The 18,170-nt window shown below is 44.3% G+C and overlaps 1 protein-coding gene across 4 annotated transcripts; it reads right to left on the bottom strand.

Moving 5' to 3' along the window:
• Nucleotides 1–3,236: 3,236 nt before the first annotated feature.
• tlk2 (tousled-like kinase 2) lies at nucleotides 3,237–17,827 on the bottom strand. 4 transcript variants are annotated; one of them, XM_086175885.1, is made up of 21 exons: nucleotides 17,513–17,827; nucleotides 16,366–16,448; nucleotides 14,907–14,984; nucleotides 14,751–14,820; nucleotides 14,625–14,668; nucleotides 14,367–14,465; nucleotides 12,280–12,378; nucleotides 12,010–12,102; nucleotides 11,682–11,792; nucleotides 11,402–11,538; nucleotides 10,622–10,774; nucleotides 10,460–10,526; nucleotides 10,248–10,345; nucleotides 10,077–10,158; nucleotides 9,063–9,154; nucleotides 8,840–8,929; nucleotides 8,586–8,755; nucleotides 8,055–8,193; nucleotides 6,030–6,141; nucleotides 4,736–4,843; nucleotides 3,237–4,630 (listed from the first exon to the last, which is right to left on the bottom strand). In XM_086175885.1, the coding sequence occupies exons 1-21, from the start codon at nucleotides 17,613–17,615 to the stop codon at nucleotides 4,457–4,459; spliced, it is 2,202 nt and encodes a 733-aa protein (XP_086032011.1). In that variant the 5' UTR covers nucleotides 17,616–17,827; the 3' UTR covers nucleotides 3,237–4,456. The 4 variants fall into 4 exon arrangements, with proteins under 4 accessions (XP_086032011.1, XP_086032013.1, XP_086032014.1 ...); XM_086175887.1 differs by lacking the exon at nucleotides 12,010–12,102; XM_086175888.1 differs by lacking the exon at nucleotides 14,367–14,465.
• Between the last annotated feature and the right edge of the window lie 343 nt (nucleotides 17,828–18,170).

The following is an 18,170-nucleotide window of genomic DNA, read 5'->3' as shown; positions in this document are numbered from 1 at the left end:
AAATTGCTCCGGACATGTCGCTGGCTGAGAAGGAAGAGTTTGCAAAGTTCCTGGCTCAGCTTGTTGCACCTTCATACCCAACAATATTGCTCCAGATTGCACCATATTAAAGTCTTACATGGCCCGACCATCTATCATTTTTTTGCGATTTTGTATAATACCTTGTACAAACAGGAGGGTTATTATAGAAAAATACAAAGACGACTCCTCTTTGGGTGTCTTGAAACTATTGGTATTGCAGCTGAGAACCGTGACCTTTGTGACCTCTGTATGCAGTTGTAGAGAGTATTATCAGGCCAGGATGACTCCCATTTTGTCTGGCATATTTTGTTTACTCTATCTATCTATTAAAACACTGTTGGAGAGAACAGTGCTTGGAGGAGGTTTTAAAAGGCTCTGTGTATCTCTGTTCCTTGAACATTTGCCTTGTAACCCCTTTGCTGTGTTGCTCCATTCCTATAAGAATGAACGATTTTAAATTGGACTTGACATGGTTGACTACTGTGTACAGAGATTTTTCTATCACAAGGCTTGGCTGGGGATGATTTGAAATGTATTTTGAAAATTCTCAAGTGTAAAGTGTTGAAACTGGGCAGCACAAAACAAGGCCCTTTCAGTTAAAATGGCGGCCCATTGTCTTACGGACGGCAAAACTGTTGACCCCGCCGCGCACTGCTGGATCGAGTACATCAAATCATGATTTAATTAAAACAAGCAGAACCTTTTAATTAAACTGATATGGATCGGGCGGAGCAACCCAGATGACACATTGATTTGAGATTGATTGGATTTGTGAGCTCCTGTGATGAGACCAAACAGACCCAATGAGGGCAAATATTCAAGGCATGACGTTTAATGAAGCTCAACTTTTTGCACAATATTACTTGACTTGGAGCTTTATGGCAACCCATTAATTTAGCCATTTTTCTCACATTGAGAAATTGGAGGCAGGCTTTGGATTGAGTATGTATTTGTGCCAAGATTGTGTAATTACACTGTGCTAATTAATTTCATCCTCTGGCACTGTTCAAAATCACTTTACACTCAGTAATTTTTCATGTTTTTTTTCGCTGAATTTACAGCTTAGTTTTTAATTGAGACCAGTTCTGGACTCAAATATGAAATATCCATTTCTTTGTAATTACTTTTCTGTTTGTTGGTGAGCCTCAAAGAAGACAATTTTCAATATCCTCAGTGTGACTCAATAGCACAGGCTGAGATGTAGAAGTTATTCTCAACAACACCGTAGCTTTTGTGCAGGAAACACCCACTCTTTGTGTTCGTGGCCAAAAATGGCCGCCATCTGCTTTTTTTTTTTTTTTTTTTTCACGAAAGGCTATAAAAATATCACATATCACGATGATTTTCAATTTTCAACTGTTTACTTTTAAGAATCAGAATCCATTCTGACTGTGGGATCTGAAATTTAATTCAATTTCAGAGTTTTAACCCCATTTTTCTGTCTACAATTCAACTGCCCCATTGCTGAGTCAATTCAACAGAGGGGATAAGGTTAATTCATCAATAAATGTTGTGGTTCAAAAGTGCAAGTTTGTAAACCAAATGTGATTAAAAAAAAAACAAAACTGTGTGATTTACCAGAAAATAACACTATCAAAAATCATTTTCCAAAAGAAAAGTATGCAAGCAACCAAAAATGTAATTTTGGGGGGAAAAAAAAAACAACATTTTGTTTGCAGGCGCCTTTCTAAACCCACTGTCACATTACAAAAATAAAAGACTGAAAAGATTTATAACAGTCCAGATTAAAGAGAGGAGGCTTGTTTAAATAGGTGGGGTTTTTGGTTTTGACTTAAACTGAGAGATAGGGTTGGCATTTCTGATGTCGGAGGGGGGAGATGGTTCCAGAGCTGGGGAGCAGAAACTCGATGCCCTGCATCCCCTGGTGCTGATGTGGCCGGGGGAACATGTCTGGTTGTGGACAAAGACCTGAGAGAGCGGAAGGGAGTGGCAATGTGAACCAGGTCAGATGTATATGGGGGGGGGCCAGGATGCCGATGCATTTATAGGTGAGTGGCAATATTTTGAGGATAATCCTGGATTCTATGGATAAGCACTGCTGAAGGATTAGGTTGATGTGTTCTCTGAGAGTCCCTGCTGGAGTTTTTGGAGAGATTTTTTTAGACAGACTGGAAAGAATTGATACTGTAATCTATCCTGGAGGTGAAAAGGCTATGGAGGATAATAGCTACTCTAAGACAAGGGGGGAGTCTATGGATATCACATTGATAGAAACAGGCAGACCGGAAGATATTATTATTATTGGACTAAAAAGATGATCCACAACCTTGGATGCCACCCAGACTCTAAACCTGAGCGGGGGAAGGAGTTGGGAGGAGTTGTCAGTGTTAATAAGAGAAACTGCAATTTGTGAATGGTGGAGGAAATATTGTTTGGATAATGTCTGAATGCAAATTAACAACATTAACATATTAGGGATATATTGTGAAACATTTATGACATAATTATACCAACTGAAAAACCAAAAGCTTCTTTTTGTCAAATCATTTAGTCATTTGTTTCTCCCTTTTTTGTGACTCACCCTAATAACTTGACCCAGGAGGGTGGCCTAAGGGCAGCAGATTCCAAAACACAAATGATGACATTCTGTCTTAACACTCCAGAGATCCAGGCGGAACCAGCTTCCTGGTTCCACCTCCTTCATCTGATCGTTCCTCTGTTGGTGAAGATGAGGCGAAGCCAGCATGGATGAAGACCTATGATGTGACAGAGGCCTGTCATCTATTGGCAAGAAAAATTTGCACTGAACAGTAACACTCATGTTAGACTTCTAGTACTCAGGGTCCAAGTACCAGTGGCATGAAATATTCTGATACTTTCAGTTGAAGGGAGAATTACAGAAGTAAATTTGTAAATATTACATATCCTGGAGAAATGTTGAGGGCCAAAGCTGATGAGTTTGACCAGTGAAAAAGAAACGGGTCCAAGGAGTACCTTCTCATGATCAGCCTCCTCGATGCAGCGTCCTCTGCTCAGCCGCAAGCAGGTTGTGTTGTTTTTGTCTTTTTAACTCTTGGCTCGCCTGGAAAGGGTTTACACCACAGGCCCTGGAGATGAGTCCTCTCGAGAAAGGCATTTAGGTTAAATCTGAAAAGTCAGTTGTCCTTGATCGGAAATGTCTGATCAATACTCCTGTCAATCATGTGTGGTGGCGGTCGTGGTGACACACAAGACCACAAAAACACATATTTGAACCAACAGTATTTAATGGTTTAATGCAACGTTCTGCTAAGGCTCAACCCCTCTCCCCCCAAAAGTACTAGAAGGTAAACCAGTCACTGGCATTTGATTGGCCAAAAAAAAAAAATTCAAACATACCTAAATAAATATGTGTTTATGGGGGTGTGAGGGGCACATGTGTGTGTGTGTGTGGGGGAGGGTGGCAATAAAAACAACAATTCTAATTAAAGGCAACTTGAAAAACGAACAAAAAAGAACAGTTTTCTCCGTAAAACTGGTTAAATTAAAAAGATTTCTCTTTTTTTTTTTTTTTTTTTTTTTTTAAATGTAAAAGGGGTCCTTCGGTCACATATTCCACTCCATCTCAAGTAACACGGCTCTAAAACCATTCCTTATAAAAACTGAGGTGGAACACTGCCACCAGCTGGAAGTTACAAGCTTTGGTCACAGGAGTTTGATGAGGGGATGGCAGGGAGGGGGTGGAAAGTGGGGTGGGGGTGGATCATAGCTTCAGTCCCACCTCGTCAAACGCCGCCAGGTTCTTGGATTTTGAGAGGCGTTGGGAGCGGTTTGGGTTAGGGGGGGGGGGGGGGGGGGAATCCCAGAGCGTCACAGCCCCGGGTGTCCGATGCGATGAACAGGCCAGGCTGGTTTCTCTCAGTTAAGGTTCAGGGAGATGAGAAAAAAAAAATGTTCAAGCATTGGGGAGTTTGGACTGACTTCAACCAGTGGCTCATGCAGGGCGTGTGAATGTGTGAATGTGTGTGTGTGTGTTTGTGTGAGGACACATGGGTAGGAAGTCTTTTCCACCTGGGTGAGCTGAAGCAGTTCTTACACTCCTGTGTGTTTTCTGTCTTTTTAAGTTGGAATAAACAAAACCCCCAAAACTGAAGTTCTTTTTTCAGTGACTCAGTTCCAACCTTGAACGTTTCAATGAGCCGTCCAGGGGTTCCGACTCCCTGCATCCATGCCGCCCTTCCGAGGAAGGACAGGTAGGCCCGTTTGTGTCTGTTTGTATGTGTGTGCGGACCCGTGAGGGATGATGGGTGACACTGCTCTCCCTCCCCCCACCCGTCCACGACATCCCACCCACTCCTTGCCAATGCTGGACCGAATTCTCTGGGGCTGCTCGTGGCAAGGCGGGATGCTGTTGGGAGGCGGGGGGAGGTTGCAATTTTTGGCATCGCTGCCCCCACCCCTGTATTTCAAGAAGTCTGTTGAAAGGGGCTCGGGCTCAGTTGGAGGCGCTGCTGTTGGAGGAGCTAGACGTGGAGGCCACGGCCATAGCCGAGGTGCCCGAGGAGGCGACGGATTTGCGGATGTGGGGCATTAGGAAGGGGTCGTTGGCCAGCTGGTGCACGTCGATGCGGTCCTCCTTACGATAGACCAAGCAGCGCCTTATAAAGGCCTGGAAAAAGATTTGTAACGTGTTAAGATAATGTACTCCTGTGTTAAGCTCACGTACTAATGCGGGGGCAGCGGGTCCATGATGTCAGCGAAGGGAATGCTGTACCTTTGCTTCAGGTGTGACTACTGGCTTGGGGGGGAACTGCACGTCTGTCGCCTTCAATATAGTGTTCTCCTGCAAGATGTCCTGCTGAGACTGGTTATGGCCGAAGGGCTGAAAAGGAGAGGTGAGGAGGAGTGAGCTGAGCCCAGCAGCCCGTGGGCGACAGACATGACAAATAATAACTGTGTTACTCCATTTTGAGTTTTTCTTTTTCTTGGATCATCAAACAAATGTTCCTCAGCACCGACACCGACTACTCACAGTAAAAGTTAATACAAAGGAGCCTGTGCAGCATTTGTGCATATGCATGTGTCTAACCTTCGCTTTGAGAGTAATTTAAGGTAATTCCTCAGTTCATCTTTTGCATACTTCCAAGAAATATGAGAATTGCCCTGGACCACATGCTAAACCAATGCAAATAAAAGCCAAGTTGAATTTTGCGCCTCAAAACATTGATATCATCATTTCTAATGAGGTCCTGCTGCTCAACAGAAACCTGAAAAAAAGAGACTTTGTTCAAAACAACTTGAGTTTCAGCGCTAAGGGAACAAAGGTAAGCGGATCCAGGACTACCACCAGTCTGGTGAGGCGACACGTGGGCAAGTAACGTCTTTGCGGGGCAACGCTGCGAGTTTCGAAAGCCTAACAAGATGTGAAATTGGAGGAGGAAAAAAAATAAAATAAAATTCCTGACTGCTTCTCCATGCAGACAGAATGGCTACATTCAGGGACACGGGATTAGCGAAAGGCTGCGGGCCGCATGACATTATAGAGCACCCACTGAGGCATTTCCTCTGTGACACACACACACACACACACACACACACACACTTTTCTTGCTAACCCTCTGAGCTAACAGTTCTCTAGTTTATGGCACGGGTGCTGTAAATTGTGCTTATACTGGATCGCTTCCCCCGCAGTGGCATTTCATATGGAGGAGGATTTGCAGCTCCACCAAAGCTCAACTGATTTTAAAAGTCTCTCTCTCCTGCCGTGTTGATTAAGGAGGATCCGACGTCATACATTTGAAATATATATTTCACGGTTCCCACGTCTCCACTTATCGCAGTGCATTGATTATGACCCCTGCCTCAGGCTCTTCCTCTGAACCTGGCTGTTTGTCTGCAGCCGTTTAAGAAGCGCTGCGTTGGCTCGCCCCACGCGCCTCATATGTGTCTGATTTGAGCAAAGAGCCAATGGCAACTGATGGATCCGGGCTGTTTTTTTTTTTGGTTTTGTTTTTTTATTTAAACAGCTAAATCTGAAGTATTTCATTACATGGGCAGGTGCGTCCTACCTTGCGGCCGTATAAACACTGGTAGAAAATGACTCCAACGGACCAAACGTCCACCTTGTTGGAGATCTTAGGTGGCTCCTTGCCGACCACGAAGCACTCCGGGGGCAGGTACCTGCGGAGGGGGGGAATGGCAGCCGTTTTAAATCAAAAATGTTTACAATACTGTGCCTTCCAGCAGGCAAGCAGAGAGGTAATCCGTTAGAAATTATTCTAATCTGGCCAAATTCAGGCATTAAATTCATTTTAAATTGTCAAATGACTGAAAACATATCTGTTTCCTTCTGCTGTACTTTCTATGTTACACAAACAATTGACACTTCAATGCTACAGAAGAGAACAGTAAACAGCTAAAAACAAATAAACAAACAAAAAGGCTGTCCTCGACGCTGGGGTTTATGTCTCGATGGTCTGCCCTGTCTAGAACTGGTGTCAACACACCCGCAGGGAATCCATTGCATGTGCACGACTTAAAGGTAGGGTGTGAACACATGCAAGACATGTTGCAGTCTCGTACACTGGGTAGCAGACTGACACCCGTGGTTGGTCAGGGCCACGTGGGACGACAGTCTTAGAGAGCCATCGCACCGAACATGAGCCAGGTCAATTCTCAGTGTCAGTACATATGGATTCCCCTCTTGGTGACAGCAGGTTATTATCACAGTTTACAGAAAGTTTGCCTTGTAGATAGAAGTACTTCATTTTTTCTGCCCTGGACAGATCAGGAAATAGACCCAGACTTTGATTTCTACTGAGCACGTGCAGGCAGCACGGCTGCATGGCTGTGTGGAAACAAGCTCATTAAATCTGAAGGACAGTGCAGTGAGGAGACTCTCATTAAGAATAAGAAAACAAAACAAGATAATCAGCGGCTAATAATCCAAGGAGACCGTCCAAACAAACTGGTATTTTAAATATGCTTCAACTTTATTTTGTGAGAAAATTAACCGTTTGCTCTTATTAACTTGGGACTATTGAGACGATGAGCACCGCTTCAATACAAACGCTGGGACAATAACAGTCCGAGTCATTACAGACTAGCGCACTTAACTTTTATTGAAGATATAACTTCACTTTGATTAAACTGTCAATTTAAAAGGTCAGTTTCAGTCGCTCCGTTGCTTTAGTGTCTGAGAAGGAGGACATTACTATTGACCCGATGCAGTTATATAAAGTTATATAACTTGTAGTTTTGCAGTTGTATAAAAATACATCTACAGGATGGATTTTTTTATTTCAAATAAATATAGCGCATGGAGAGGCAGCTAGTCTCTCCTCTCACTGTCACTGGCACCAGGATGATATCTTCCTAAACGGGGCTCCAAACTAGAAGAACTGCCGCCAGCCATGAGCAAACAGCGTTGCACGTTGTTTGCCAACAATCGCCATTTTGTTTACCAACTTTTCCCCGTCTTTGTCATAATGCCACAGGACTAAAACTAAGGTGGCTTTGTGTTTTCTGTTTGACATGTCGGATGACTGAAAGTGGGGGTTCAGAGCTCCTGCAGCTTCACTCAAATGATTCCAATCCAATTTCTATGGCCTCATGCACTAAAAGCTGATGTGAGAGGAACTAAGCTCAACCCAGACACCCTGGAGTGTGTCTTGCAAATCGAACGTTGCGACCAGCCTGAATGCTGCCGCCTCCTTTATCTTAGGTGCTCTGAATTACAACCGATGCTGAATGAATGACAAATAGTCACTGATGTATCTGAGGTTTTCTCTCTTGGTAGCGATCTATTGCACAAACAAACAAAATGATGAAAATTATATTAAGTTCAATGGAGCCAATGTGTTTTGGATTCTGACACTGCATAATGAACTTTTTCATACATAGTCATTTACTTTTCCACCTTCAAGATCAAATATCTAAATTACTTCTCATAGTGAAACAACTAAATGTGTCAACCTATGGAATTTAACTGGGAGACATGAGTTCAAGCCCCAAGGCTCACAGCAGAAACAAGCATAATTCATTATTAAACATCCCCCCCAGCACAGTGAGTCCTGTTCCAGTGGACATCTTACCAATATGTCCCGGCTCCCTGTGACGTGAGTTCCATCCCATCCACAGAGTTGTAGCTGTCGTCGTCCATTATCTTCGACAGGCCGAAATCCGTGATCTTGATCTCCCCGCAAGCAGTGCCGTTCACTAGGAGGATGTTACCTGAACAGATTCAGGATAAAAATAGGAACATGCGTGGTTTGAGTCTTGACCACTCAGCTGTCATTTGTGGCGTATTCAAACGAGTCTTAAATTAAACAATGGACAGCAGCTTGATTAGAAGACGGTCAGACCAAATCAACATGTCCACGACATGTTGTCAGTTACCATGTGGTCGACGGTACGTTTGATTAAATCTTTTTTATGTCAAATGTCAAGCTAAGGGAATGATCTCACAGCTTTTACGGTGTTCAATCTTCCACCATTAAGAACCAGGATAAAAAGTGGAGTAGTGAGCCGAGTGCTACATCCAAATAATAGGATTAACGCAAACAGAAACTACAGCATAGCAGAAACTATAGCCTTAGTGTTGGCATTGGTGCGGGGAGGCCCACCAGGTTTCAGGTCGTAGTGAATAATAGGAGGTCTAATCTCGTTGAGGTACTTCAGGGCGTTGACAATCTGCATGATGATGGAGCGGCCCTCCTTCTCCGACATCAGCTTGTGCTGCTTCAGGTAAAAGTCCAAGTCGTTGCCCTCGCAGTACTCCAGGACCGTGCAGAACCTGCAGACAAGACGAGGCGTCAATCGGCAGAGTGCTGTGTACGTGTGATTTAAAAATTGCATATATGAATTTCAAATTACTTACGAGTCTGTGTCAAGCGAAAAGTAGTCATAGAGTTTAACTATCCGCGGGTGGTCCAACTCTTTATGGATTCTATATTCTCTGCATGCATGTCTGAAACAAAGACCGGTGACACACTTGATTTTGAAAGCAGAGATTACGTTTAACATGGTTAGTTTGTCCGCAACGGGTGACTGTTAATAGTGACAGTTCAGCGTGCTAAGCATTTAGACTGCACAGCACTCACTTGTGATAGTTTTCTTTCTTTTCATCCCTCCAGTTCTTGTTCAACTGGTGGATTTTGACCGCCACATACCTCTGCTCTGTTAGGTCAAAGGCCTGGAAAACGAGAGGTTTCCTGTAAGTGTTGGCACTGCAATCGGAAACAACCCGCATTGTCTGCGCTGCCAAACAACAAACACCTGTGTTCATCTATCTCTGTAGCAGCTGCAGGCCACTGACACTAGCTGATGAACCATTTACCTTGGAAACAAGATGGCAGACAGATAAGATTGGACTGTGTGAAAGACTCCTCAGGGTCCTAGTCTATCTGCCTGAAACGGATCCAAACCTATAATTTGTTCATTACATCGTGACTCATTTCCCAATTTAACACTTTCACTTTGTGGACCGCAAGCGGTCAGATATCTAAGTGAGTGTCGGTCAAATATACCAACTCTGAGAGGAACATTCATTTGTCTTTGAGGTCTTAGATAATTTTTCTGCTTTTTTTGTTTTACATGTTCTTCGTGTAAACTCAGGTGAAACCACATGTGGCTAAAATAAATTGTCAGTGGTTTGTTAAGAATGAACTTGAAATAAGTCAATCCAAGTGGATTTATAAAACAGAATATTGAATACCGAACAACTGATAGATGTCTTGAATGTTAAGAGATCTAAGAAAATGGCATGTGAAAGAAGGAACTATTTCATCACATTTTAAGGGGAAAAAGTGTTTTCAAAATGATCTCCGTTGTTTTTACATTTGAAAATAATATTAAGCAGGGACAGTGCATTTTCAAAAATAGAAATTTAAAAGGTAATGTAAAATTCACAATTAAACACCCATTTGCATAAAGCTGGAGACAAAAGCCTTAATGCAGGAGAGAGAAAGAGAGAATCAACTCAAAACAGACCAAACCCCGTATCATGACCACAGCCCAAAAGGCACCCCCACTCTGACATTAGCCCACTCGAACAAGCAGGAAACCAAACACCGTGGGGTGGAGGTGAGTGTATCATGTGTAAATAAAGTGCTCACCTTGTAAACTTCACTGAAACCCCCTCGCCCAAGTAAATGCAGTAACAGGTATCGGTCATTTAGCGTAGGATGATCTTTGAATCTGCATGAAAAAGAAACATTGTATTTGCTACAGAGTGGGGGAGGAGGACGCACAGGGATGCTCCGCCGCCACATAAAGAGAGAGCCTACTGGGAATTATCCTCATTGTGGATTCTTTTCAGCTCGCGGATGTGCAGGTTCCGAACTCTCTCCAGCCTCTCCAGCTCTGCCTGGATCTCAGCCTCCTCCTGCAAAACAACATCAACGTCAAAAAATGCCAACTAGCAAAGGAGTTAAAGAGAAATGGACAGAATCTGGGTGTTTTATGAGAACAATAGCGAAGGACAGTCAAAAGAACTTACCTTCTTGAGGTGGCCTAGTCTTAGCTTAAAGATTTCCTCTTGTTCGTGGTACTCTGCCTGCGATAGCCTGCAGAAAACGACAACAAAAAATTTGTAGACAACTTTGCCTCTGCATACCAGAGGTCCCAGTCCACTGCAAAACAAAAGATAAAGGTGTTGTACGCTTCACTCTCAGCTCCGTTGGTCTTGCTTTTTCGTTTGTTTTGCTCCAGACTTGGGGGCGGAGTCTGGGCCATCGAGGGCGGCTTGCGTTTGGCTAATAGTTTCCTCTGCCTCTCAATTTCTTCACGCTGGGAGTTGATCCTCTCTTGCTGCCTGGAATTAGAAGAGACAGCAAAATTGTATAAAGACGTCATCCATCAGCTGGTCCCGCATGAGCTGTGCTTTTCTACCCCCATCATAGTTGAAAAAACACATTTTAATGAGCGTCTGTGTGTCAAGGTCAATCACTGTATCTTAGTGCATGACGGGTGGGGAAGAGAGGCCATAACATCATAGTAGTCCCTTAAAAGAAGAGACTTACTCCCCTTCTAAACAGAAAGGCAGGAAAACTCAGGCCTCTTCATAAACTGGATTAGAAGCTGTGCCTCTTCTCTCAGCTAACAAAACTTTGCTTTGCTCACAAAAACGGGTTATGTGCGAACACAACTCTAGACACGTCACAGCATTAACATATGCCGGAATTCCAGCCAATTGCCGACTTAACAGTAACTCCTGATTTGGATACTGACAGGCTCCTTTCATAATGGAGCGAGGAGTCTGTAGATCAAAACTACTCAGATCTGCTTTCTATTCAATTTCTATGCCCATAATAAGAGGCCACAACAAATGATTTATTAATACTGCCAGGCCAACAAAAATTCTGAGTTTGACTCTTGAACCATCACAGTTTGGGTAGGGGAATACCAAACCAAAACAGGAACAATGAACTGTGATCCCTACTTGATGAGGTTCTGGAAGGCGTAGCCGTCGGTCCACTGCTCAGTGAAAGACGCCCCGTGCCTCACTGTGGTGAAGTGGCCCAGTCGTAGCCGGTCCTGCATGCTTTTGTCCCGACACGCCATCTTCTCCTGTTTAGACTTCAGAGAAGCAAAGTGCAGAGAGTAGCTGTTAATTTCTTGTGTACTAAAAAAAACAGGCAGAGTGACACACTCGCTCTGAGAAAAAAAAAAAAAAAAAAAAAATCAATTGGGATATAGTTGGAGCTTTTTGCTGAACATACTTTCTCAATCAGCAGCTTCTTTGACATGGTCACACATTTATTCAAGCGCTCCTTGTATCGCTCCAGCATCTTCTGCTGTTCATCAATCTGTCTCCTCAGATCGCAGTTTGCCTGAGGCGGAACATACAAGCAAGCAGAGGGGAAGAGACAAAAAAAAAAAATAATAATCCCCTGACGTTTTTAGGTTTTTAAATGTGCAGACAGAGAGTATCTGTCAACACCGGGTGGAGGAAAACAAAACAGTGGATATGTCTTTGAAAAGAAAATAATAATAACAAATCAAAGTGGCAGAGGCAGTTGCAGGGATGAAATGTAATGAGATTAGTACCCGCAGCAAATCATCTATTCGGCCTTCCTTCTTCTCCAGGTCGGAGTTCTTGTTGTTCTCCATTGCAGTTAGTTTTTCTATAGTAAGGTCAGACTATGGAGTACAGTGAGAAAAAACAAAACAAAAACAAACAAAAAAAAACAGTGCTTTTGTTAATGGCGATTCAATGTCAATTTGTTTTTCAAGTAAATGATACTCTCTGCTTCCTTTGACTGCCTTTTTGAATGATAAAAGGAGGTAAGGAGTTGATCCTCGCAGTGAGCCAAGTACCTGGGTGGCTTTGTGCAGCAGGTGAAGACAGACGGGCTTCAAGGAACACGAGAGCTCTGCGTTGGCCGAGTTGACGGAGGACGGGCTTCCCTGCTGCACCTGGAGGCCAGGAAGATGTATACCATTAAAAAGGCATTCAGACACCATGGAGTGATTCATCGAGTCATTACATTAAGACGTAACACAGAGAACCCATCGCTCCTTGTAAATTGGAGAGGTGCTCGGTGCATTTACAGCAAGACTTTCAGGTTGTTCATTTCACACTGGCAAGGTTGACGCTTCACAAACAAAGGTTCAATTACTTTTCTTTTTCTTCCTCTGTCAGCTTTGATGGCAGCAGGTGTTCATATTCTTGCTTTTCTGCCACCTCTAAGTACCGGTCCCTCTTTAGCAATCCATGCTATCACTCATCCTTTCATAGAGACCCCAGTCTTTTCCTGAAAATAATTTCCAGAACATTTTCTGCTGCGACAGTAGGACAGGCAAGTTATCATGTTATACACTAATATGCTACCCCACCCCCACATTTGTTGCAGAAGTGTTCTTTTCCGCTGTTGTACCTTACACTTTGTACATTTACCCAGCTTCAATGTTTATCCGTCTTTCACTCCCCCGAGGTCAGACTTAATGTTGTACAGTCTATGGCTTCAACTTATCTATGATGTAATCTCTTACAGTTTTAGAAATTATGACAAATGTATCACTTGCAACCAACACTGGCAACACCCCTCATCTGAAAATCACAAGTTTAGTCTCTAGATGCTCCTTTGGGGAAAAAAACAAACAAAAAAACTCTACACCCATGCCCAACACGAAGTTCTGAAAAGTTGCTAAATCTAGTGACAAAGTCAAATGGAAACACTGCACTGAGGGGACATGCATATTTGATTGGCTGTTAGTGTCACATGGGACGCTGCGCCGGCTAGAAGCAAAGTAGCACTTTGTCTCAATGTTGCCCATTGAAGACAGCATGACCAAAGACACGCATCCGCATAACTTTCAACCCGTTTGCGTTCACTCACAAGGCAATCAAGCAAAGAAAGAAATCATTTTCAAGGGCATTTGACTTCCCCCTCTCTCGTTTTCCAGGTATTTCAGGACACGTGAGAACACGGTTTTACCCTTCTAAAAACACAATGAACCTTTCATCCTTTCAGCACTGGCTTCACATCCTGACATGCTCACTAGGACCTGCCAAATAAGTGAATATGAATCAAAACAGGCATCATGAAATCTAACTGACCAAGTCTTCCTGATGTAGCTTAATCATACTCAGTCTCCCATTTTCTCAGCAAACCCTCCTCTGCTTGATTGAAATGAAGCAGCCCAGAGGATTTAGACATGACACAGAGAACAAACAGGCCCCTAACAGAGCAGCTTTGACTTAATAAAGAGTGTCGTGCCCTCTGTTTGCTTTCAGTCCGGATGACAGAATGAAGTAAGAGGCCCAACTGCTTCTATACAGCTTTCGGAGTAATAAATCGCTCACTGATCGTAATCAAGAGAAAAGTTTTACATAATCTTCCACCAGCCCCGTTCCGATAAACAGCGTCATCATAGGTCAGAGGGCCTGCCTGGTGCAGCTTTGCCTTTATGACATCAAGAAAGCTGCAGGAATGGAAGTCACTGTATGCCGCTACACAATGATGTCACTGCCAACAGTCCTTACTTAGATACCAGGCCGTGGAACATTGTTGGTCTCAGGTTCAGACGCAGCAATGAGGACAACATATAATCACTGTTATAAAATGGAAATTCTCTATGATTAATTACATCTATTTATTGGCCATTTGCTAATGCCGAAATACACCAAAGAACAGCAACTTTCTCTGGGACACAGAAAGATCCCATCCTATGCGACAATACTTTTGACGTTCCATGGTGTAAGGCAGCAGTATTAGATCAGCGTATTCAGCTTACAGTGTACTTCTTGTAACTTTTGTGGGGTTTAACTGTTTGTGCAAACAGCACTGACCTTCCCCACCTGTGAACACTTTTATCTCATGCTGTTAATAACAAGCTTGGAAGAAAGAATGGTAGGAAAGGTGTTAAGACGCACAAACACACCGCAGAGCAAACATGCTCACCGTGACAGGGGGGTTGGAGAGGGAGTGTTGCGGGGAAGAGCGGACCACTGGTGGGATCCCCCTTGCAGGGCTGGTACCAGGACCACTACCTCCCGCAAACTGACAGACACGATGAGAGAGGAAGAATACAGTTCAATTGACAGACTACGACTGAGGCTAATACGTGGGTTAGAGAGAAAGAAAGTGGGAAAACGTTATGAATCAGAGCGCCAGTCTCGAGTGGATCTTCAACAAAAACGATACATTTCTCTCGCTCACCTCGAAATAATCACTGATTTTATGTCCCCTTGTTCCGGCTTTGCCTAGAAAAAGGAGGCAGCGTATAAGGAGATATGTGATTTGAGATAAACGACAAGGGGACGGCGGCCTGAAGGACGGTCTCACCTTGGCTGCTGTCAAAGTGGTCTGCTTTGCGCTTCCTTATTCGCAGGTCATTTGCCTTTTTCTCAGGAGTCTGTCAGAAGAGCAGGAAAAGTCAGCAATGAGAGTAATAAGGCGACACAGGGAAATATTGTCAGCGTAAACCAATGAAGGACTGACCTCTAGTTCTTTGTCACTGAGCGAGCCAACACTGCATAAACTCTGATTGGATGACTCATTTTGATTCTGACCTGAACCCTGTTGTGGAGAAAAAAAAGAAACAATTACATTAGCGGGGTAAATGTAATATGAAAATGTAACATTAAATATTGCAGGAGGGAAGCATTCTGGAAATCACCCCTTCAAAAGGTTGTAGTTTCATGTCCTGCATGTGTGCATTTGTAAGTGATAACCCTGGGTAGGCCAATTAGGAAGGGATACAGAGGGTAAAATACCAATACTGTTAGCAGCCCACTTAATCTAGACCTGCCTCAGTCCTAATGTCGGTTCCCTAGGTGATGCTTGTCAGTCAAATGAGTCACATCAGAATTCAGCAGCCACTGTCCAATCAGGGAGAGATACTTTGTCATTCAGAGCACACCAGAGCTCTCTCACTGAACTCTCCTAAAATGGCTGAACATTAGGCATACTGCCGGGAACGTACTCTTCCTCCTGCCTGTCACCTTTAGATCACGTCATTCAAATTTTCCCCATAGTCTCAACTGCTCTTTGGGTTCTCCCAGGAAGAGAGCGAGCCAGAGATGTTTTACTTGAAACAATGAATGTAAGTTCAGATTAACTCCCAGAAATGTCTTGGCTGTTTCATAGGGTTTGGTCAAATGGAAGGATACTTGCCAGATTTTTGGGCTGTCTGTGCTCTATTGGAAAAAAAAAGGGTACCCGTGCTACAATAGATACTATTGCATTTTTCGAAAAGCTCTTGACAAACTGAGCAAAAGTGGCAGAAGGCTTATCAAGATCAAGAAAAAAGTATGCTTCACTCAATCGCAGGGAGGTTTATAGATGATCAACCCATATTTCTTTACATGCCTTTCGGGAAACATCCCCCACCCCCGTGCACCGTCTACTGTCGTTCGGGATGACTGTGGCATGATGCCGCCATTTTCTCTGCGGCAGCAGCCATGCCATGCTCTGGGCTCAGCTCTGCCTATGGCTGGCACAGAGCCCACTCCTGGCACTGACTCCCTCTCCCTAACTGTTCCAAGATCACCTTCCGCAAAGACAGCTCCATCCATGTAGGAAGCAAAAGGGTGGAAGGCTAAACGCTGCCTCTACTCACACCTGGTCAAGAACTATTTCTGCATTCCTCCTGTGCCTTCATTCCTCCTCCCCCTACCAAGTCTCATCAGTGGCCTTTTTGGCAGGCAGCTGCACTTGCATATGCAACCCCTACAACATGGGCTACAGAGCAACGCCGTATCACGCCAGCCAAAACACACAGAGTTCAACCTTTTTTCAAAGACAAAGAGGAGGAGCTAGGCCAGACTGGCCTCACAGATGAGTGATACCAACGCAGACTGAGACGAAGACAGGAAGACTTTCACAAAAACATGTCGTCGAGACAAAATGTGAAATAAAGTACTTTGACAAGATGGTTCGGTAGAATCTGAACACCAACCTTGGCCACGCCAACCCCCGTGAAGCGAGCCTCCAACAGTTCCTGCCTTCGGGGATCCAGGCTATGCAGTTCTTCCATCATAGCTGCGGAGACAAGAGCGCAGATTACAGGAAGTGTAGTTGGGGTCTGATATATTCAAGTGGCAGTGATGGATCATCCTTTTGAAAGGCAATGGTTGTGATGAGTCATTGCAGTTTTTAGCTGTATGGAAAAAGGACAAGGGGGAAATAAATATCCTTTACTGAGTCATCACTAAGCCTGACAATTATGGTTTCCAAAGGGATGTATGTTATCAAGCGCTAGCCGAACATACCCACCAGAATGAATTAAGAGTTGGGCCTAAAGTGCAGCAAATAAGGCATATTAAATGTGCATCAAAGACACGGGCCAGATGTGTAATCACTGATTGTAGCATCATGTGATAACGCCTGGGCATTATAGGCCCCAAGTTACTTGGCGTTGGAGTTCTGAAAGGTCACTGACAGAGGGTCTGCCAAGTAAACTATCAGTAATGCAGAGACGGCACAATGGACAATAAGTGGCCAGTTTGCTTATGCAAAGGTTAACGTTTAAGTTACACGCCCAACACTCAGAGCTATATCTTTGCAACCTGTGACATGCAAACATTAAACGATTTAAAGAGCCCACAGCGTGTCTTTTTCAGGCTATAATCGAGCGCTTGTGGCGATGATCCGGGACCAAACATTGGGGTGTCCAGGAGAAAAAATGTGATTGATCTGCAAATGAGTTAGCCTAGGCTGGGCAGAGGAGCTAACGTGCTGCTCCCCATCACTCGGTGTTAGCATAGCATTAGCTAACGGTAACCAGCAACATCACGTTTGATTTTCCTCTGGTTATGAATAAAGAAATTGGGCAAAAATATGATTTAGCTAGACGCTCATCCGCCGATTATAACCATACTTTTATTTTCTTAAGCTCATAAGGCGGGTTGCCAACACATTCAATAAAGCTAGCTTTTAATTTTGACTGTCAAAAAAAGAAGCATCCTCTCGATTGCCGTGTAGTCAGGTGTTGATGCCACGACGCCTGAACGAAAATACCAAACAAAAACCCCGGTCCGGTTCCGACGACTTCTTTTGTCCGACGAATAACCCCTCCACCCTCCCCGTGGGACACGGCACCGTACCTGAACGTCCTCCCGGTCCGCCGGAGGGCCTGCCGTTAATCCAGCCGTCGTCGTCGTCGTTGTGTCCCCGGTGCTTGTCAGACCCTCCCAGGCTAGGCCGCATCCACAGCCGCGACCCTCGCGTATCGAACGTTGACGAGCGAGACGCTCGGCGAGGTCGAGGCGGACGGCGGAGGGTTCCCTCGGAGGCCTCGGCCGCCCCGGCTCTCCCGAACCCGCCTTTCTGAGCTCCTTAAGCGGGGATCCCCATCACACCCCGCTACCCAAGGACCATACCGTGCCTTATATCGGGCGTCGGTTTCCACACACAATGGCAGAATCTCGGGATTTGTCAGCGGGCATAAATGATGCCTTTAAACGGGCGTCAGTTGCCCCCTTCTATCTCTCTTTTTTCCCCTTCTCCCCCCGCAGTGAAAAAGATTTTCGGGTCCTGGCTCTCGGCACGATCAAAACAAAGTTGGGCTCCAGTCGCCTCTCCTCACCGCAGGGGAGAAATCGATCCGTTTCGGAAGTTGTGCTGCTGCTGTTGCCGCCGCGGCCGGCTCAGTTTAATCCGGATCGATTCGGTTCTCATGTTTTTGCAATGTAAACAATAATCGGTAAAATCTCATATTTTCTCGTGAGATTGTTCAAGTGTTTTTTTTTTTTTTTCGGCCGT

The sequence above is a fragment of the Fistularia commersonii genome, chromosome 28 (assembly GCF_037954325.1).
Source record: "Fistularia commersonii isolate RoL2024-O1a breed Wild chromosome 28, RoL_Fcom_v1.0, whole genome shotgun sequence".
Classification (NCBI taxonomy): Eukaryota; Metazoa; Chordata; class Actinopteri; order Syngnathiformes; family Fistulariidae; genus Fistularia; species Fistularia commersonii.
The sequence above is the reverse complement of the archived record's forward strand: the minus strand, read 5'-3'. Positions and strand labels throughout refer to the sequence as shown.